Consider the following 21888-nt stretch of genomic DNA (forward strand, 5'->3'; position numbering starts at 1 on the left):
ATTATTGCTCCAAATATTGGAGTTGTGAGCAATGAAATAAAACGTAGTTCTTTTTTAAAAAATAAATTTTATTCAAGATATTAAATTTGGCCACCGTTTTCTAAAACGGGTGCTAACACCTTCCCCATACACAAATGACTCCGAACTCAACTCTAATTTTTTCGTAGACTAGTTTTATTTTATTTAAAATGATTCACTTTATTTCGGTGTCCAATCACATCGTAAAAAATATTGGTGGCGACTCTTTTTTTTTTTTCGTTTTTAAAATAAAACCCTTTTTAAGGATGTTGGCCCTCGCTTCATCTCGGATACGTGGCGACAGTCCATATTAGTTATTTCTGCCTTAACCCATTACAAAAAATATCCAATCAATTTAGCAAAAATAAACATTTAAAGAACCTTAGTCAAACAGATGATTTAGTTTTGCAAGAATACTTGAGAAGTTTAGAGCAACAATCATCGAATGGTGATTAAGTACTCTTCTTTTGAATTGTTAATACTAGAATAACTTTTATTCATATAATTCTTACCTACCATCGTTCTATTAATGATTCATTAAGCAACTTAATTCATCCCCTGATTACGACCTTACTAATTTTAGATTCCAGAAGCTTCAATACGTTAGGTTAGTGGTAGGAAAAACAATCGTTGAAGATTCACCTAAATTAATACTTTGTAAATTAATACTACTTGAAAAATATCTCATTTTATTGTTCAACGTGATTAATACAATCACTTAAATTTGAAAGTTTTTTATCATCGTTAAAAATTAATACATGATGTAGTTTAGTCTCGACTACATGATTGTTGAAAATAATATTAGTCATGCGCATGCGTTGATTTAGTATTTTTGATCGTGAGGTTTGTGGGCTATAAATCCCTTAAAAATTAATCGATTTAAGTATGTTCCCTTCTTTCACCTCTCACCACGCGTGGCAAGGCAGTACGACCGGTCAATTGAATCGGTGATTTTGCAGGCTGCCGCTATGGACTAATCGTTAGGGTTTCTGTTTAACCTTTGAATATCAAAAGTATTTCAGAAATCAGAAGACATTTAATTCAGTATTAAACAAGAGTTTATTAAGATGGAGCCGGAGGTGATAGAAGCAGAGTTAGTGTTGCCGATCCACCTTAATTTCAAACGAATTCAAATGTACGAAAAGTATCCTAAAGGCCAATCTAGAGGCAGGCACTGGAAACATTTGAAGCAAATTCTTCAAGCCGAGAACTATAACAATTACTCCCCTGATGAACCCAACTGTAAGATTTCCTTTTCTCATTTCCATCATTACTCTCTTGCTATTTCTCCTACATTTGATTACGCCTTTGACTTGAGAAGAACTTTGTTTCTTGCTGCTTTGATGCATGGGCTGCGACTTTTTTTTCTTTCATAATTATTTAAGAGGTCAACTCTATGTTTTTAGATGTTAATGTTTGGGTATTTTTTCAATTTAGTTCACATATATTTTTTCCTTTTACATACTTCCAATTTAGTTTTTGATGAATGTTACAGTTGCCTATCGATAAATTTACACGGACATAACATGTAGTGAATTTAGGAAAATTTGGAGGGGAAAAATGTCATCTAATATAAGAAAACCTAAACTTCTATCAATTCTAAGAATTTGTCGCTTTCCTCACATTTTTCTCTCTAATTTTTTCCAGTTTGCTTCTTGATTTGTTTCTTTTTTGGAAGCTTTTGAAGTCTCTTTGGTTTGGATTTGGAATAGTCCGCTTTTTAGAGTGAAGGGCTATATTTTAGGAACCACTTGTTTCTTCACTAATGTTTGGGAGATTTGGATTAAGAGGAATCATAGAATTTAGTGAGGGTGAGAGATTTGTGGGGGAGTTGTGGGAAACTATTAGGTTCAATTCCTCTGTTTAGGCCTTGATGCTTAAGGTTTCTGATGCAACCCTTTCTTGTTCTTGCAATTGAGCTGGTTGAGCTGTTTTACCGATTGTATTATTAGTTATTATTTGATTACTTAAATATTTCAGTTATTTGTTATTTTTTATGTGGGTCACCGATACTGCTGAAGTACTCTAGGAAGGGTAAAAAGCGAAGTCCAGAGTGAAAGTTAGTTAGTATGGGGATTGAGACCACCGAGAGATTGTGTGGGAGTGAGTGTGGTCAGTATATGTAATAAAGAGTAGTTGTTGGTAGGGTTATGCTTTTTGGTGATAGGAAAGTACTCAAGAGGAGGGGAGAGAACCAACTCTTTGTAATCGGCTGGAGTGTGAAGCATGAGGGCTATCTTTTGATTATCGAATACTAGTAATAGTAAGGGAATGCTTTACATCTTATTAGCCAACAAATCGGTTGTTAGGTTGATAGACTTATGCCTACTATTATAAATGTTAGCGTTCTTTCTGTATTTTGGATCATTATGAAATAAAGAATAATTTTACTCCTTGGTATACACCAAAATTGGTATTGGAGGTTTCGTTTCTCTTGACCAAACACCAAATTATATCTTCCAAATCTTCAATGGAACACTTGATGTGATTTGCACATTGTTTGGGGGATTTACAGCCTAGTGTATGAGAAATGAATCTCTTGACAACTAGAACAACTAACGGTGCCTAGAAGCTAAAATCAAGAGAATATCAACACGAGACAAAGTGTTAGGAATGGAGCAAACTGAAGGACAAGAATTCCACATGGTGAAAAGTCCCCATCTCCAAATAACCTAAGAAACCATATTCATAAACATGAAAATTAAGAACTTTGAGAAAAGATCAAGATTATGGATTCTCGAGTGTGGAAGGAGACTTTTCCTTTGGGAATCAAGTAGAAGGTTTAAGAAATTCTCATTAAGAACATGAGAATGTAATCCCGACAAAATAGAACATTAGGTGATTACTTGATTGTTTAAAAAATGTGATTTTTTTTGTACACAAATACACCTAACCAACCAGAAAATCAGACTGGTAAACTTGAAATTATGCAAAGCTGCAAGTGCTTGGTGCAATCAACTACAAACTGAAAAAAGGAGTCACGATGAAAATATAATGACAAAAACCTAAAACCTTCAATCAAGGATTCTTTTGGTTCTTATAGCTGGTTAGGAATTTGCACATTCTCCACCTCAATGCTATGCTCGATATCTCATCACTTGTCTTAGTTCTAGGAATTTCTCATCCTTGAATTTGGAGAAGCATTGTCTTCTCTAGAGTCTTCATTATTCCCTCCCATTTTGTTTGAGCCATTTTGATTGATCTATTTGATATTATTTTTGTTTGAAAAGATAGAACATTTCTCATTAAAGAAAAGCAAACGATTATTGCTCCAAAATACAAACAAGAAAGCAAGTAACAACTAAACACAGAAATTAATATCCAGTAGCATGGTCAAATAAGAAGTTCTACTATCTTGAAAAAGCCTTCGATAGAGTTGATTGGGGTTTTATCGAAAAGGCATTGCATTGTAAGAAGTTCAGTTCTAAATGGTCATCATGAATGTTGGGCTGCCTAAAAATCCTAGATTTTCCATTTTAGTTAATGAAAAACCTAGAGGAAGGATAGTGGCTTCTAGAGGCATTCGACCAGGAAACCCACTTTCTCCTTTTTGATTTTTGCTCGTCAACGAAGTTTTAGGAGCCATCATCAACACGTTGCATGAAATTGGCCAATTCACGGTTGGAAAAGATAGAGTTCACATTCCAATTCTCTAATATGCTGATGATACTATCCTATTCTGTAAAGATGATGAAGCCATGCTTCTTAAGTTAAGGAGGCTATCAATTTGTTTGAATGGTGTTCTGGTTAGAAAGTTAATTGGGACAAATCTACACTTAGTGGAATTAGTGTAGGAGATGAAAAGCCACCAAATGGCTGGAAAAATAAGATGCAAAGTGGAAAAGCTTCTTTTTCTGTATTTAGGTCTTCCTTTCGGAGGCTATACAAGGCAGAAAGTCTTTTGGCAACAAGTGATTGATAGAGTACACAAAATTGGATAGATGAAAAAGGTTCAATATGATAAGAATCATGATGTTCCATACAGACCAATTATAAAATCTAAGGCATCAAAGATTAACCAATCATTCATTCTACATGTACAAGAATGGATAGGGTCGGTTTTTCCTCAATTCCATGTGCCACATGTTAATTTAAGAAACAAAGGACCATTTGGAGAATTGAATGTCAACGTTTTCTTGGTTGAAGCGGACTGTGGAATACATTAAGCTTCCATGAACCCAACATATTGAAGACCTCATGATATGGTTAATATCACATTTTCATTGTATTTTCATTTGTTTTAATTTGACAAGTTAGGGTAAATGTAAGGATCCAAATTCTTTATACTTAGTTGAGGTCATTACTACTAGAATAAATAAAGACTCTAAAATTTAAAATGAAGAGAACATTAAATTTTCAATGAAAATTTCAAGTATTCATTTATAAATCATATTTTAAAATATATAGAAATAAAATCCTAGTTCGGGCTCTAACTTTTAAAGAAAATAATCATAGGCTTAAATCATGAGTTCGATAAATTCAATAATACAAAAAACTACTAAAAGAATCCAAATTGTAAAAATAAAAGTAGAAGCAACAAAAAGTTCTCCTATGGCAAGTCACGGTTACTTCTTGTCATTCGCTAATTTTTCTCTACCTCTGCCTGAAAAATTAAACATAGAAAGAATGAGTATAAACATATACTCAGTAAGGGACTCACTACAAGTCCCGATAGACGTCTGTTAACTTCCCATTAGGGTTTCGTAACCAACTACTAGTCTCAGTAGGTGTCTGTTAACTTTCCATTAGGGTTCCGTAAGGAAGTACCCCAAAACTATCGTGCTCTCGAACTCACGCCATCTAGTGATCTTGTAGGAACACATATGGTCTGTCGGTGAACCCGAAAGAACTCCTAAGAGAACTGGGTTGTAAGTGACTCTGTCGAATCACTCATAAACATATCATGACAGGCTGGTGGTCCCGTCGAACTCACACAGTCATAAATCTATGAAAAGGTGGTGATTTCAAGGGACACCTATATGGGTACAATCCTAATAGACAAAGTTAATAGAACACTCGTCCATAACATGTATCATAAATAACATAATAGGACACGAATATCAATCATAACGTCCTTATCATGTGATTAATATCTCATGCGTCATAACATATCAATCATCAATATCAGTCATCAACATCAGTCATTAACATCAACACATTATGTATCTTAGCTCTTAATTTTATATTCGAAGGTCTAGTAGTAGAATCTCTTACCTGAGAAATTAACTAACGATTACCTTCAGCTGACAGCAAAGTTTCCAATGAATCAATCCTTATTAGTTTCTAACGATTACCTTTTGCTGACAGCAAAGAAATTAACTAACGATTATCAGTTTCTACTCCTTCTAAAGAGATTATGTTATCAAAAGAAAAGATAAAAACTTGTCAAATAGAGATATCAAACCATGTTTTAGATGTAACTTTGTTAGTTTTAGACATGTGAGACTTTGATGTAATTTTAGGCATGGATTAGCTAGCTGCTAACCATGCAAGCATGGACTGTTCTCGCAAGGAAGTAATTTTTAATCCTCCTGTTGCAGCTAGATTCAAGTACAAGGGGGTAGGGACCAGGGACTGTGGTCCTACCCAAAGTTAGCTCAGCCATAAAGGCCAATAAGCTACTTAACCAAGGTACCTAGAGTATCTTGGCTAGTGTAGTAGACCCTAGAGAGCCCGAGGTTTTCTTATCATCTGAACCAGTGGTAAGGGAATACCATGATGTTTTTCCAGAAGAGCTTCCAGGACTTCCGCCTCACAGAGAGATTGATTTTGGTATTGAGTTAGAGCCAGACACTTTTCCCATATCGGAGCTCCATACAGAATGTCCCCAGATAAGCTGAAGGTCCAGTTGCAGGAGTTGCTGGACAAGGGTTTCTTCCGAGTCGGTCTTCTCATGTGCGAGCCCCTTTAGTGTTCGAGCCTCTCCCCTCAAACGCTTAAGCCGAGTTGATTTCTCCCTACTCCGAGTCGAATGCGTAGACATAAGCCAAACCCAAGCAGAGTCCACATTTAGTCGAGTCGTAAGTGTTCTTTTCTCTTCCTTAAGCCATTTAAGTTTTTGGTGAGTATTTGATTAAGTTTTGATTTACCCATCAAATATCAATTCCTTTTCTAAGTAAATTAATTTTGGTTAATTTTGGGTTATTTTCTTAAGGTTGGATTATTTTTCTTGAAGGTTTGATGGGCTAAATTTGGAGTAGTCATTGTGCAATATCTTAAAGGTTGAATTGGTTTCAACCTCTTTTGTTGGTAAGTCGAATTGGAAAGTTTTGGATGTAGTCATTTTAGGATTGATTCATTGGAAACTTTGACTGTCAACTAAGGGTAATAGTTTGTTAATCTCTTAGGTAAGAGATTCTACTGATGTAGGGGAATGTCGGGGATCCGAGTTTCGAATCCTGGTCCAAATCCTGGGCCTAGGGCGTTACAGATGGTATCAGAGCGGAACCAAGCAGTTCGGGGACGAACCAAGTGGAAGCTGGTGAGCATGTAACACCCCGAGTTTAGGAAGGGACGTGAATGAATCGGTATCACTTCTGAATGAGACGGATCCTAAGGATATGAAATGAGGACATAAAAGTAAGATTAAGAAAGGCTCAAAATAATTAAAAGTTACTACCTATACCAACAAGGTGCACTTTCCTTTTTGGTAGCTTGATCATAGGAATTCCAAAGTTAAGTGTGCTTTAGTTTAGAGCAATTCTATTTTGGGTGACCTCATGGGAATTTTTCTAGAATGCATGTGAGGACAAAGTATGCTGAAAGTACTCGTGTTGGTTTTTGGGGACGACTCTCACTCTAATAATCCTGGACATGCAGGGGAAGGTCGGAGATCCGAATTCCAAATTCTGGTTTGAATCCTGGGCCTGGGGCATTATAGTAACTACCATTAATAGGTTAGTATTAAAGATGGTGGTTGGAAGATAGTTGATGGAAGATAGAAAGTTTAGATAATGTTTTATTTTGACTTTTTGGTATTTTCATCAATTATGATAGAATCTCTACAAGGTTATATAAGACCTCTATCCTTCCATTTGTAAAAACGAGACTTGATGAATGCAATTTGAAATCTCATTTTTTAGACTTTTTCCCTTAATTTGCAATTCTTGTGATAGAATGCATGTGAGTCATTCACTCTAACTTTGATCAAGTTTGATTGTGGAGTGACTTATTTTAGAACAAGGTTTCCAAATGTTGCTTCTAGATCTTTGATCTAAGAGGTAATCTAATTCTAACTTTCTCTTGGTTGATCTAAATTAGTATAAGGAGGTGCTAGTTTCTTATTTCAAAGGTTCTATCTACGTTAATAGATTGGATCTTTGGATCAAGGATTAGGATTGCCTTATCACAATATCTCCAAGAGGTGGAAGACAAACCTTATGTAATTCAGTCTTGGCCAACCTTCCGACATTCTACTTGTCTATCTTTGCCATCTCAGAAAATGTAGCTTCTACTCTTGAAAAGCTTATGCAAAATTTCTTTTGGGGGAGGCACTCTGGTAGTAAAATAAACCAGTTGGTGCATTGGAGAAAGGTCACACCATCCCAGTTAGATGGCGGGCTTGGTTTGGGTGGTATCAAAACGCAAAATTTGGCACTCCTTGCCAAATAGGGGTGGAGATACACGAAGGAAGATGCTGCGCTAAGGAGACAAGTGATTAATATTCATGGCAGTAAAGCTTTTGATTGGCATACTCTAAGCAAATTTGGGAATAGTCTAAGAAGTCCTTGGGTCAACATCTCAAGAACACGAAGAAAGGTGGAAGTATTGTCCTCTTTTAAGCTTGGCAATGGAAGGTTGCCATTCTGGATAGATTCATGGGCAGGTGAAATACCTCTAAATATTTAGGGCTCATTTGGTAACGTTTTCGTTCCCTATTTTCTGTTTGTGTTTTCATTTTATTTAAGAAACGAAAGTGTTTTGTAACGTTCCTTGTTTCTCGTTTTCAAGAAAAGTAGAAACGTTTCTCATTGTATAAGTAATTATTGGGAACAAAAAAAGTGGTTTCTTCCGTTCCATTTCTCAATTATTTTTGATTTCCTTTTCATTTTTCTCAATTTATTTCTATTTTTTTCTTTTCCTTTTTCTCAATTATTTTTATTGGTTTTCTTTTCCTTTTCCTCAACTATTTTTATTGGTTTCCGTTTCCTTCTTCTCAATTATTTTTTTTATTGATTTCCTTTTCCTTTTTCTCAATTATTTTTCTATTGATTTCCTTTTCCTTTTTCTCAATTATTTTTCTATTGATTTCCTTTTCCTTTTTCTTAATTATTTTTCTATTGATTTCCTTTTCCTTTTTCTCAATTATTTTTCTATTGATTTCCTTTTCCTTTTTCTCAATTATTTTTCTATTGGTTTTCTTTTTCTTTTCCATTTTCCTCTTCACGTGATTTTCTTTTTATTCCTCTTTTATCTTCATCATCTTTCCCAAATAACCATCCTCTTTCTCTTTCTCTCATCATCTTCCTCTACAAGTCGGATTCTTTCTCTTCGCCGGATCCAAAGTTTTTGCCCGACTCTTCCTCTTAGCCGGATCCATAGTTGTCTTCCTCCTTGTGCGGATCTAGGTTTTCGTTATGGATTTTTCTCTAAAGTATCATAGTTACGTAGTGTTAAAGGTTAACTTTTGTTTTGTTTCTTTCGATTCTAAATATTAAAAACATAATAACTTGCTTTAAAATTAATATTACATTCTAGATGTCACGAAAGTGAGTCGACATCATCTAAGAGAAATGGCCTGTGTGAGAGATGATATTGCCAATCAAATTTGGGTAATATTTGAAGGATAGATACAATTTTATGTTTATATTATTATTTTTATTTGTTCATTGCTACTTCTTTGTATTAAATGAATAAACTTTTGATAATTTTGTTTTTATGATTAATGGAGGATATATATATTTTTGTTTAATGTTTAATTGACTTAGATGCGAATAAAATAACATAAATAAAATAGAAAATAAATCTCGGAGAAAATCAGGAAACAAGATATAGTTATCAAATACATATTTTTGTTTATGTTTCTTTTTTTCTCGAGAAACAAGAAATAGAAACAGTTAGGGCCCGTTTGGTAACATTTCTGTTCCCTGTTTCCTGTTTCCTGTTTTCTGTTTCTTGTTCCCTGTTTCTTCTTTCTTTAGAACAAGAAACAGGAATATGTTTGATAACTGTTTCTGTTTCTTGTTTCTTTAAAAAAAGAAACAGAAACAGAAAATGTGTTTGGTAACTGTTTCTTGTTTCCTGTTTTTATTATTTATTGTTTAATAGTTTTGTTTGATTGCTCATCTTCAAGATTTATTTTTATTTTATTCACATGTAATTCAATTAAACATTAAGTTAAAATTTATGTCCTGCATTAAACATAAAAATGAAAATTATCAAAAGTACTTTATATCATTTAATACAAAAAGTCCTAGTGCACAAATAAAAGAAATAACATAAACATAAAATTGTATCTATCCTTCAAATGTTGCCCAAATTTGATTTGCAATATCATCTCTCGCTCGGGCCATTTCTCGTAAATGCTGTCGACTCACATCTAATTCAATTATATCCCTCTGCAAATTGGCCGAAAAATTATGTGTATCTTCAACGATCATTAATTCATTGCTAAAGTCATTGAAAAGATCATCTTCACGATCATTCAATCTAATATAATTGTGAACTGTGCAACATGCTATCGGTATATATTTTTGTGTCTTGATCGGGTACGGAGGCATTTGCTTAAGAATAGGAAATCGAGCCTTCAGCACACCAAAACAACGTTCGATGACATTTCGCAGTGAAGAATGTCGATAATTAAACACTTCTTCTCTACCTCGAGGGCGATGTCTCCTTTCTCTAAAATCTCGTAAATGATATCTTTGACCTCGAAATGGTGCTAAAAATCCTGGCATATTTGAATATCCTGAGTCGACAAGATAGTATTGATCTGCATGTAATAAAGCAAATAAAAAATTATCATAAACTCAAATATGGAATTAAAGTTTTGAAAAACACATAATTACTTACCTCTCTTAGGCATAGGAAATTTATTCTCGGGATTCTTGATACATTCTTGGAGTATACGAGAATCATTGGCCGATCCTTCCCAACCAGACATGACATACGTGAATAACATATCAAATGAACAAACACACATTATATTCCATGTTGTGTTAGTTTTTCTTCCACGAAACGGTATTTGTTCATTTTGGGGAATGCTTGCAGCAACATGAGTGCCATCAATAGCACCAATACAATCCTAAAGGATAATAAAAAAACATAAATATATTTCTAAACATTATATTTCTGAAAATAAATCAAAACGTTAAGGCATTACCTTAAAGAAAGGGTAATATTTTGAATTTGATACGATCTCCGTTGCTACAGTGTCCATATTGGGTGGACGAATAATTTCTCCACCAAGCTTGCAAACTTTCCTCAAAACCTTGTTAAAAGCTAGAGAAATAGTATGACCCGAATGTTGAAATCTTTCTGCTGCTATACGATTGCTTTCATTATGTGATATGATTAATAAGAATATAGCAACTTTTTCTTGAACGGTAAGATACCTAGATGATTTCAGATTTGTCTTTGATTTTAAATCTTCACAAAACCTTATGAATGTAATTCTTTTCATTCTAAAACAATCAAAACATCTACTATCGTTTCCATTTAACAACTCAATCACATAATCATGTCCTCTCAGTGCAGAGGTTCTACATGGTTGTTTTGAATATTGTATCCTGTTGAAGCTCATGTAGAATAAAGTAAAAAGGATGCAAATACCATCATCATCGTCGTCAGAATCAAAACCGTCATCAGAATGATTATCTTGAATCAAGTCCATATCAATTCACTAGTATATCCCTAAATCAAACACAAAAAATGTACAAATCAAAGACTATTTATGACATAATCCATCTCAATACATCAAACGTAGCCATGTTAAAAAACAACACAAACCATAAAGTCAATTGAAGTCCATATCAATTCAAAGTCAAACATACAAAATCCATGTTTAAGTCTAATATTAAAAAGTAAATGACATAATCCTAAAACATCCCTAAGTGACATCTAAAGACTATTTATGAAATCTCTCTTCCTTGAATCGGGCATGCGCAAAAATAGCTTTCTCCAAGCAAGATCTCCGTGCAAGAGTTTCAGTATTTTGGAATAAGCCTCTCCATCAACATCCTCCATTGTATTTAAAATGTCTAAACATTCCATCAACTCTTCATGGAGATCATCTTTTTTGTTTGATGTTTGACTCTCATCAACTTGACTAGATGTACAACCAAAAGATCTTTTCTCAAGGATGTCATTCTTTCTCTTTGCATTCTCCGCATATACATCTAAGAATGATGAGAAGAAACTGCCAAATTCGTCTTTCTTTCTTCGAAATCGTTTTTTGCTTTTTCCTTTATTATTCTCTTCAACACCAACGTTTGTGTTGCTTGCAACATCATTTTCATTTTCATCTTCAGAATCTGAAATAAGTCTTGTTGATGGGCAAGCATTTACACCTGTTGCAGTAGTATCTCCAAAAATCCTTACGAGCTTTTCATAATGTGGGCAACCACTTTTTCTAAACTTTTTAGCTCTCTTATTCACCTATAGAAAATGAAAACTGTTTAGCTCTCTTATTCGCCTAAAGATGATTAGCAATTGAAAAAAACTGCAACTATTATACCTTAAAAAGCTCATTCCATTGCTCCTCTTCAAGATTGATGGTACCTAATAATGGATCCCAACCATTTCCTGTCATATCACTCAATATCTTTTTGAAGTCTTTGTACATTTGTCTTAATTTGTTAAACTTATTTTTCAATTGATCGTGAGAATAATTATATCCTGCACTAGCAATTAGTTGGCTTCTCATATAATTCCAACTAGTCTTTGTAAATGTTGTAGTTGGTCGATTGCCTTTTGCAACCTCTTCATCCATTAAGTCTACAAACAAAGTTTCACTTTTATTTGACCATGGTCCCTCACCTTTTAATTCATCAATCTCAACAACGTCATCGACACAAAGTTGTTCAGTTGATTTTTGTGACATCCTTTCTACATAATGACAAATCCAAAAATTAGTGGCAAAATTAAAATAAACAAACAGAATGTTTATAGTTTAAACAACATATATCAGTTCAGTTCAAACATGGCTAATTGCAAAAGCAAAAGAAAACATAATAGAATTAATATATAGTTTAAACAACATATATTTATGTAATTAAGCTTTGAGATTGACAAGTTAATAGATTTTTATATATTTTTGTAAATACTGTTTCATGAACATTCATGATGAAATTATTAAGTCATGGCAGAAATCATAACTTAAGTTCTATTAGTAACAAATTAGATATATTGGTCAAGAAGACTGAACATTCTTGTCTCGAAATCAAATTCTATATTCAGTTCTCTTCTCTAACATTTCCATGGAATCATTGTACAATAACACTATGTTTACATACATCACAAATAAGTAATGTTTTTCAGTTTTCTAAAAAACAAAAACCATACATGTGGACCAAATATCAACACTACAAAGAGACTTCCCAACTTCTTGACTTTTAGGTTCCCTTCAATTTAATTACGATGTTGATGGAAAAATGGGAGTGATAGAGAAAAGTCTTTGGATGAAATTGGAAGCTGTACTGTTAAATATCATATGTTAAACATTCATATTTTATACAGAGAATGAAGTTAGTAGATGCATTCATATTCCATACTGGCTTGTTAAGCATACCAGGAGGATCTATCCATTTTCAACAACTTCTGTTTTCACCAAAATTTTCCTTTGAACTGAACAAACCAAGGTGAAAACAGAGCAGCTGGATGTATGCTATTGGTTTCAATCATGACTAATTGAATTCAAATCTCAGTTGGTGGGCAAAGACAGGACTGAAGTTTTACTGAGTATTAAATCTCTATGCAACCAATACATGTAACTCGGGTAAATCTAATTCAACAGCATTCGAACTTTTGTACTAAATCAGCATCAGAAATGGGAATTTGATATATCATGTTCAGCATGAGAAGAGAAATTGTTTCATTCGAGTTCACTAAATTTAGAAAAACCATAAAGACAGCATTTCTTGCAATCTGCAGTCCAAACATTAATTTTCCCATAAAATAACTAACAACAGGAGAAGATTATCCAATTGCAGGACTCTAGCATCTTGTAGTGAAACGAAGATCAATGGGCAAGGATTTGGAAAAGCCCACAAAAAAATCAAATACCTAAACTCATCCCAACTCTCAAAAAGGTATGATAGAAAGTATGCTAAGAGTTTGAACTTGAAAAGAAAGCCAAAGACAGAAAGCAAAACAATTCAAAGCGGCATTATATCAAACACCTACCATGCATATTAATAAGCAAATATTTTATCAAACAAGACAATGTCAGGAGAGAATTGAAAACAATAATACTCGAATTCGTAAACATTAAAAACATCCCCAATAGATAAAGAAGGAACAAACATACAGAAATTAAAGAACATAGCCCAAGAATCATGATCCTCTATTCTTTACTAGCTACCATAACGGCAATAAAACACAATTTGAAAGGCGGGAAGCAAAATAATTAAAGAACTTAAAATGAAGAACCAACCCAGAATACCAGAAGATTTACCCCAATAGATACTGCTAAACGCCGAAGCCTGCAGGAGTAAAGGGCATTCGCCAGCACAAAAAGTTGCGGTTTTTAGAGAAATCTGTAGTCGTTTTTCTTAGACGAGAGAAGACAAAACCGAAGAGAACAGCTAGCCGGAGAGAAGACAAAACCGAAGAGAAAACCTAGCCGGAGAGAAGACAAAACGGAGAAGGGAGATGCCTAGCCGGAGAGAATGGAGAAGACGAGTGGAAGAGGAAAAGAGAAACAAAAAGAAATAAAGATGGGAACGAAACGAGAGAAACTTGTTTTTTTTGTTCCCACAAATTCTTAGATAAAATAGAAACGTTCCTTATTATTTTGAGAACAAGAAACAGGAAACTTTATCAAACAAATTCGTTTCTTAAAAATTAGAAACAGAAACAGGAAACGAGAAACAGGAACGTTATCAAACGGGCCCTTATTAAACACATTCTTGTTTCTTGTTCTAAAAGAAGAAGAACCAGGAACGGGAAACAAGAACAAGAAACAAGAAACAGGGAACAGGCCAAACGGACCTTCAATACCAAAGTTATTCAGATTTGCCTTGCTGCTTACTGGTTCAGTTGCTGCCTATTGGGACAATGACACAAACTCTTGGTCTAGTGTTTCGAAGACTGTTGAGAGATGATGAAATCCAAGACTTCCAATGTTTGCTACTCCTCTCTTCAAAGAGAGTGTCAGAATTGGTAGACAGGAGAATTATGGTCATTAGATGCCTTGGGCAGATTCTCTGTCAAATCCCTCCTGACCCACCTCTCCCCATCCCATCTTCCCCGTTGGACAGAGCTTGTGAAGCTCCTTGGAAAACCAGCAGTATTAACATACTAATTTGGTCTCGTAAATTGCACCTTGATTATGCAAAGGTAAGTCCCCAACAAGTGCTTGCTGACTTCGGTGTGTCCTCTATGCTTAAAGGATAGTGAGGATCTACTACATTTATTTATTTTATGTCCCTATTCCTTTAACTGCTGGCATAGTATATTCTCTATTTTGAATGTGGTATGGGGTCTTCGATGGATCCTTTAAGTTCCAATGCTTTTCAGTTGTTGTGGGGCCCTTTGTTGCCAAAGAAGCCGTGATTGATTTGGGTAAATATGACAAAAGCGTTGTTGGCAGAAATATGGTTTGAGCACAATCAGCGCATCTTTTACGAGAAGGAAAGGGGCTGGTTTGACACTTTGGACATGTCAAAGAGGAATGCAGCAGCCTGGTGCTCTTTGAATACAAAATTCAAAAACTATTCAATTCAGGATATTTGTCTAAACTGGACAATTCTCATCCATCCATTAATCACTTTAACGGGGGCTACTTTTAGGCATTCATCAGGAGACTCAAGATTCTGCATCTTTGCATATTTCGCTCTTTAGAGAAAGTCTTTTCCTGGTTTGTTAAATTATGGGATATGATGATGACGCTAAGAGGTCAACCTAGTTGAGATGTTTGGGTGCAGCTACTGATCCTCTATTTTTAGGCTTCTTTATTATTCTCATTGTATAGTTTTCTTGTACCTTGGATTTTTACTAATAAAAAAGCATGTCTCCATTTCAAAAGAAAAAAAGGTAGCATGATCAAATAAAAGAAGGAAATTGAAAAGCAATAGTAATACTCTCCGAGCTCCTAAGAATGACTTGAATTGAAAATCCCTTGAATTTTATGCAGAGATAGTACCATGATGAAGTCTTTAAATGGGCTGATTCCAAAACATCTTGATCATATGAGCATGTCCTTGAAAATTGATCATATGAGTAGGTCCCTGAAAAATGCGCCGAGTTATTTGACTGCGTTAATCCAAAACAAGTAGCCTTGTGAACTGAAACAAGGACCACATAACATTGTCCTTCAATTTGGATGAAGAAACCCATTGGGGGCCGAACAAAGAGAAATATTTAGATCAACATCAGAGTGAATAAGAGCATTCAAAAAACCTTTGCCAGAAAGATTAGAGTTACACATCGGTACTTGTGGAAGGATATTTCAAAAGGGCTCCCCTTGTTTGTTAATCTTATTCATTTGTGTGGTAGAGGAGGGAAGGGGATTTTTACGGGAAAATCATTGGGTGGGGGAAAGACCTCTCTATGCTTTATTTCTGAGACTCTGAGACTGTATCATTCGTTTTCCCCAAAAAACCGCTTTATTGTTGACTTTCTTGTTTGGTCTGAGAGCTCATTTTCCTTTTTGTTGAATGTTCACCATCCACTTTTCAATAGGGAAAAGACAAATATGACCTCTCTTCTTGTTTTACTTGAAGGCCACTCTTTTAGGCTTGGGAGAAGGGGTGTGGGAGTTTGGAATCCCAATCCTTTGGAGGAATTCTCGTGTAAATTTTTCTTTCAAAAACATGTTTGATCATTCTCCTCCTGGTGTCTTGGTCTTCTCAGTTCTTTGTATGATTATGATTCTTTGGAAAATTATGTTCTTTACCTGACATGCTCTTCATGGTTGTGTGAACACGATGGATTAACTGGTTAGGAAATTACCTTTGCTTGTTGGGCTGTTTTGTTTTCTTCTTTATCGGAGGGTGGAAGAAGACTTGGATCATATTCTTTCGTAGTGGAAGCATGCTACTTCTATTTGGGAGCTGCTATTTCAAACATTTGGTTTCTTGGTGGCTGGTCAGAGGGGTACCAAGAGTATGATCAAGGAATTCCTCCTCAATCCGCCATGGAGGGAGAAGTGTTGTTTTTATGCTTGCTGGGGTATGTGCTATTTTATGGTCTTTGTGGGGGATCAAAAGAATAGGACTTTTTGAGGTAGGGGTAGGGACCCCAGTGAGACCTAGTCCCTCATGTTTCTTTGTGGGTTTTGATTTCGAATACCTTTTGTAACTACTCCACAGGCATTCTTTTGCATAGTTGGAATCCCTTTTTGTAGAAGGGTCCTCTCTTTTGTGGTCTAGGTTTCTTGGTTGCCTGTCCTTGTATTCCTTCCTTTTTGATCAATGAAAGTGGTTGCTTCTAAAAAGAAAAAAGAAAAAAAAAGAAGAAAAAAACGGATATGTTTGAGAGATTCTCTAGCTTCCATACAAAGTGAACAAACTGATCCAGTTCCAAATGTGCATTAATGATTGTGTTAATGACATCTTTGATCCTAGGGTGCAATAACTTGCCTTACCAACTTAATATGGTTCTCTACTCTCGTACCAAAACTGCTAGGCCGCCGGTCACACAGGTTTATCATAGAAAGAGAAAGAAGGGTAGGAAGGACATTTCAACGTAGACAAGGGGTAGTTGGAATGGTCAGTGGTCCCTGGGGGGCACGTGGCAGCAGTGGAGGAAGGATATATAGTGAAAGCTTAGCTAGGGTTGGGGGATTATGAAAGAATGTTTTGAGTGGACTTCCTAGTTCATGAGTGGGAGAGAACAGCCCTCTTACTTGGCTGTACATCATTTTGTGAGGAACTCTTTTGTAATGAATGCTCTTCCGTTGTATATATATAAATAACTTCAGTTTGACTTCATTGATCTGAGTATTATACTGCTTATTATTGTGTGTGTCGTGCTGCTGTGGTGTTTATTTGTGTTCTGGTGTGTGTTTGTGTGTTGTATAACGTTAACAGGGAGAAGGAAGTCTAACAAAAACATTCCTTAAAACCATAAAATACGTTTTAATCTTGTGCTCATGGCATTTATAACTACATATACTTATATCAACATGTAAACTGTTAACTAACTTTCAGAGGGTACTTTTCCCTTTTAAGCATTTCTACCATAAACTTTCACTACACTGGGAATCTATTAGATAAATCGGCAGGGAAAGGGTGGAATTGAGGAACCCTAAGGGTAGTTACTACTAGTGAAAAGGGCTTTTTTAATATTTCAACAACAATTTTAGGTCTCACAAATATAAGACTGTTCAAATCAGTGCATTGAATGTAGTTCATGAGGAAAGAAATGAGCTTTTGAGGACAAGCTTCGTCTTTGGTGTCAAACTGGAGCTTTGTGAATTTTATTGATTCACTCAAGGTCTTCTTAATACTGTTGGGATCACTAGTAATTGAGATTCCAGTTTATGTAGCTTTGGTTTATTTTTTTTTCTTGAAGTGGTAATTCCATTGCATGCAAGTTTTCTTTAGGTATAGCTTCCTATTTTCTCAAGGCATGCGTTTTTCCCTGTCAATTTTCTACATGCAAGAAATGGAATAAGAAACAATTTCATTGCTTCAATGAAATTATAAAAGTGGGGGAAGAAAGCTGGCCATTAGCCAAGGAAGATTAGCTCTTCTGCGCAGAGCCTTTATAATTTTCTTGCTGTCCCCATTAGATGAGTTGTTTCCTAAGGCCTTATGGAAGAGAAAAAGCCCACGATGGGTTAATATCCTTGTGTAAATTATGGTTTTTGGTCAGATAAACTGCTCCTCGGTCATGAAAAGGAAGCTCCCCTTCTCACTGATTGCCTTCATCTATTTGCCCACTTTGTGAAGCAGAAGGTGAAGATTTTCAGCACCTATTCTTTGATTGCTCTTATGCTGGCCGATGCTGGTGGAGGTTATTTTCATTCTTTAAAGTCGCTTGGGTGTTCAGTGATATTTTTTGTGCCAGCTTTGAAAACGGGCCCTCGTTGATTTGGGCTAATGCGGTTGGGGCAATGCTTGCTGAAATTAGGTTTAAAAGAAATCAAAGGGGATTCCATGACAAAAGACTTGGGTGGATGGATCATTGTGAATTGGCTCCCCTGAATGCTTCATCTTGGTGCATCTCATCCAAGACTTTTGAAGACTAATCCATTCAAGACTTGTGTTTAAATTAGCATGCTTTTATTTCCCTAGCTTAAGTTTGTAATTGTGTTGTATTGATCTCTTTTGACTGTTTATGCTTTTTGTCCTTATCATGTTTGGACTACTTATGGATATGACAGGACTAAGGGAGTGTCCTAGTTGAGATTCCTAGGTACATCTCCTAATCCCTCGGCTATCTTCACTTTCTTTCTCTCTTGTAATTTGAGTAATAGTTTCATTTCATTATTTTAATGTAGAGGCTTGTTTCCATTAAAATAATAATAATAATAATTATTGCATGGAGCTTTTATAATTTAATTACTGAAAGAAGCTTAAATCTGTACCAAGTAAGAGCCACAAAACTGAGTATTTATGAAACAATCCAAGAGATTTTCTTTGTTGTTGAAGACTCCATTTTTGCTTTATTTTCTTCAAAATGATGCATTATGATCTTTTCTTCCTTATACGCTCAGTTTAACTGATAGTTCCTTTTATTTGTTTTTTAGATGTTAATATTGAGTCACCTCCCTCAATGCATCCATGCAAGAGAATTTGTGATATAACAGGATATGAGGTATGCAACTTTTGGTAGTTTATAACTCAGCGTTGCTTTTAAACTAGAATAGAAATTAATTACGGATTCTCTTCTTTATAGCCCATGATCTTGGAATGGTTCTAGAATATAATGGATCTGAACAAGTGATGTATAGAGTGAACTGCATACTTTAGCTTTACTTTGAGCCCAAACCATATTTCTTTATTTATTTTCGTAGTATTTGAAGAAATACCACTCTTGTTTTTCAATATTTCCATATAAATGTTTTCAAGCAATTAATTAACTATGTACATTTTCCTAACCTCTTTGATTGACAAGAGGCCTTCTTTTGTATAGTTGGAATCCCTTTTGGTAGATTCTTTTGTATAGTTGGGGTCCCTTTTGGTAGAAGAGTATCTCTTTTGTGGACTTGGTTTTTTTTGTATGCCCGTGCTTGTTTTTTTAATGGGAGTGGTTGTTTCTATATATATAAGAAAAATAAAATACAAATAAGAAGTGAAAAACAGTCATTATCCTTAACTCTGATCGTTTCACTTCAGTAAGTCATGACATTGTAATTCAGGCACCATACTATGATCCTAGGACTACTCTTCGATATGCAAATGCTGATATCTTCAAGGTCATAAGATCACTTCCTAATGAGTACGTCCAGAGGTATTTGGCCATGAGAAATGCAGCGGTAGTTTTAAGGTAATTTCCCAAGTTTCTGAATATATTTCCTTTTGATTAACATTGATTGATGGAACAAAATGCTGATTCAATTCTTTTGACATTTGGATGATGTGACGTGATCTGTAGCTAGTTGGACATATTAGATTTGACCAAGTGATTGGATCAAACTATATTTGATAATCTCTTTTTGGAAATTATATTTTTGGTTCATAAATTTTCACCATCGATCAATCAAATGTCATTTAGATGGCTGCAAGATCACACCACCTTATCCAAATTTGAAGAAATGAATCATGTTTCCATTTTTTTAGTTGTATTGACAATATAGGCTAATTGAAGTTGGCTAAAATCGATTTTAAGGATGGAACTAAAATTTCTAAAGAAATCAAATCATGTGATATGATCTTTTATCATATGAGAAAGAATGGTATAAGTTCAATACGAAACTGCATATGAGAAGATTATTCAATACAATACAATCACGACAGAAATCATGAGGGCGGATTGCAGTCAATACGAGCTGACAGACAAGATCATGAGAAGGCTCAATTAGTCAAAGTCATATTTGAAACTTCTTAACATTCCTTACTAACCAACTACATTGTTCAACAATTAATAGGTAGAGTTGACCAGTATATCCTAACCATCTTTTCCTGTATTACTTGGAAGATGCATTTTGTACGATGTCTAAGGAATTCCAGAATTTAGCTGAAAAACAATGTCACTCGATCATTGATTGCCATCCTCTTTCATTTATGTGGACCTGATAGAGTTCCTTTTACTTTTAGTAGGCCATGAACTAAATTAAAATCGTTCTCAAGATGTAGTATTCAGGTAAAGATAAAAGGTATTGAAAATTTGACTGTGAAGTCATGAGGAGCTTGCACTAAAAAAGTGAAAGTCCTCCAAAACTCCTCCCAACCTAACTTAAGTCACCTGTGTTTATTTAAAACTCCTCCCAAACTAACTCAAATTACTGTGTTTATTTAGAACCCGTTTGATAATGTTCTTGTTTGCTGTTTCTTGTTTCTCATTTTCTAGAAACAGATGTGTTTAGATAACTGTTTTTGTGTCTCGTTTTCAAATTTCAAAGAACTTTTCTAAAAGTTGGACCAAATTTGAGAAACTATGGAAAATAGTTATTCTTACTGTTGTGCCCATTTTATTTAATTCTGTTTTTAATGTGTACCGAGGTCTTTGGCTAGCTCATTGGTGGGGAAGCATGCCTTGGATGATATATGGCTTTCACGCCCTGGGTTCTCCCCCAACTATGATGGTTTTATTTTATTTATTTATTATATGTATATATACGTACATATATATATATTTCTTAATTTGTTTTATTTTCTTGCTTTTTATATTTTTATATTTTTTTATTTTAGATTATTTTTATATTTCTTAATTTTTGTTTTATTTCTTAATTTATTTTATTTTATTTATTTATTTATTTATATTTCTTCATTTGTTTTATTTTCCCCTTCATTTAGTCTTTTTTTTTTCATATTTATATATCTAATACAAGAGAAGAATTGATCATCAAACATATTCATGTTTTTAGCTTTCAAAATTTAAGAAGCAGAAAACAAGAAATTAGAAACAAGGAACTAGAATCGAGAAACGAAAATGTTATCAATTGAACACTTACTAGCTTGCAGTTGCATACCGAATTAAAACTAATATGCATGCTAGTTCTACATTTTCCTTTAAGTACTTCAATTTGATGTATCCGAGTCTTACAGGTGAAGATATACAACACTTCTGTCGTCGTCGACTTGCAACCCTTCGAGGATACGAAGTGAAACCATTAAGCTTTCCATGTGGTTGAAGATGCAAAGAGAAACCTGTCAAGTAAGCTCAAAATGTATCATATGTCTATTTATTCTATCATTTTGTGTATTTACTTGTCTTTCCAATTCATGTTCGACTTGGTATTTGTTAGCAAAAGTTGAGTCGGTTACTTAGAAATCTCAAGGCTATCAAACAACCCTAATTGGATTGTAGTTGAGAAAAATTTAAGGTATATTTACGATTTTTTAAGAAATTGACGTGTTTGATAACTATTTTTATTTTTCGTTTCCAAATTTTAATAAATGTTTCTAAAAATTGGATAAAAATTAAGAATGTTTCTCCTAGTTTTTTGTTTTCATTTTATTTGAATACAATGATCTCTTGTTGGCTCATTAGTGGGAAGATAAATTTAAAACTACTCCTAGTCTCGTTTGTGTTTGATTCTCCAACATTGACAATTTTATTTTATTTATTTCCTTTGTATATTTCTTAAATTTTTCCTTCTAT

The 21888-nt window shown here is 34.5% G+C and overlaps 2 protein-coding genes and 1 long non-coding RNA gene across 6 annotated transcripts; 2 read left to right on the top strand and 1 right to left on the bottom strand.

Moving 5' to 3' along the window:
- Window positions 1–863: 863 nt before the first annotated feature.
- On the top strand, window positions 864–21634 carry LOC103485837 (protein EIN6 ENHANCER). Of its 4 annotated transcripts, none has more exons than XM_008443555.3 (4): window positions 864–1260; window positions 18872–18939; window positions 19484–19611; window positions 21333–21634. In XM_008443555.3, exons 1-4 carry the CDS (start codon window positions 1086–1088, stop codon window positions 21334–21336), a joined length of 375 nt encoding a protein of 124 aa, XP_008441777.1. In that variant the 5' UTR covers window positions 864–1085; the 3' UTR covers window positions 21337–21634. The 4 variants fall into 4 exon arrangements, with proteins under 4 accessions (XP_008441777.1, XP_050940505.1, XP_050940504.1 ...); XM_051084547.1 differs by lacking the exon at window positions 21333–21634 and adding an exon at window positions 20787–21320 and having other exon boundaries at window positions 898–1260; XM_008443556.3 differs by lacking the exon at window positions 21333–21634 and having other exon boundaries at window positions 901–1260; window positions 19484–19615.
- LOC127149346 (uncharacterized) lies at window positions 5563–7101 on the top strand. The gene is made up of 2 exons (XR_007820839.1): window positions 5563–6038; window positions 6194–7101. It is a non-coding gene; the product is annotated as an uncharacterized LOC127149346 (long non-coding RNA).
- Window positions 10968–12108, bottom strand: LOC127149345 (L10-interacting MYB domain-containing protein-like). The gene is made up of 2 exons (XM_051084546.1): window positions 11693–12108; window positions 10968–11613 (listed from the first exon to the last, which is right to left on the bottom strand). The coding sequence occupies exons 1-2, from the start codon at window positions 12056–12058 to the stop codon at window positions 11077–11079; spliced, it is 903 nt and encodes a 300-aa protein (XP_050940503.1). The 5' UTR covers window positions 12059–12108; the 3' UTR covers window positions 10968–11076.
- Window positions 21635–21888: the final 254 nt, after the last annotated feature.

Source organism: Cucumis melo, chromosome 5, assembly GCF_025177605.1.
Source record: "Cucumis melo cultivar AY chromosome 5, USDA_Cmelo_AY_1.0, whole genome shotgun sequence".
Lineage (NCBI taxonomy): Eukaryota > Viridiplantae > Streptophyta > Magnoliopsida > Cucurbitales > Cucurbitaceae > Cucumis > Cucumis melo.

Coding starts and splice junctions, on each gene's coding strand:
- LOC103485837 (XM_051084547.1), top strand. CDS start 1,086: ATGGAGCCGGAGGTGATAGAAGCAGAGTTAGTGTTGCCGATCCACCTT. Junction 1,261..18,871: donor CTCCCCTGATGAACCCAACT/GTAAGATTTCCT, acceptor TTTGTTTTTTAG/ATGTTAATATTGAGTCACCT. Junction 18,940..19,483: donor GTGATATAACAGGATATGAG/GTATGCAACTTT, acceptor ATTGTAATTCAG/GCACCATACTATGATCCTAG.
- LOC127149345 (XM_051084546.1), bottom strand. CDS start 12,058: ATGTCACAAAAATCAACTGAACAACTTTGTGTCGATGACGTTGTTGAG. Junction 11,614..11,692: donor AATGGAATGAGCTTTTTAAG/GTATAATAGTTG, acceptor CATTTTCTATAG/GTGAATAAGAGAGCTAAAAA.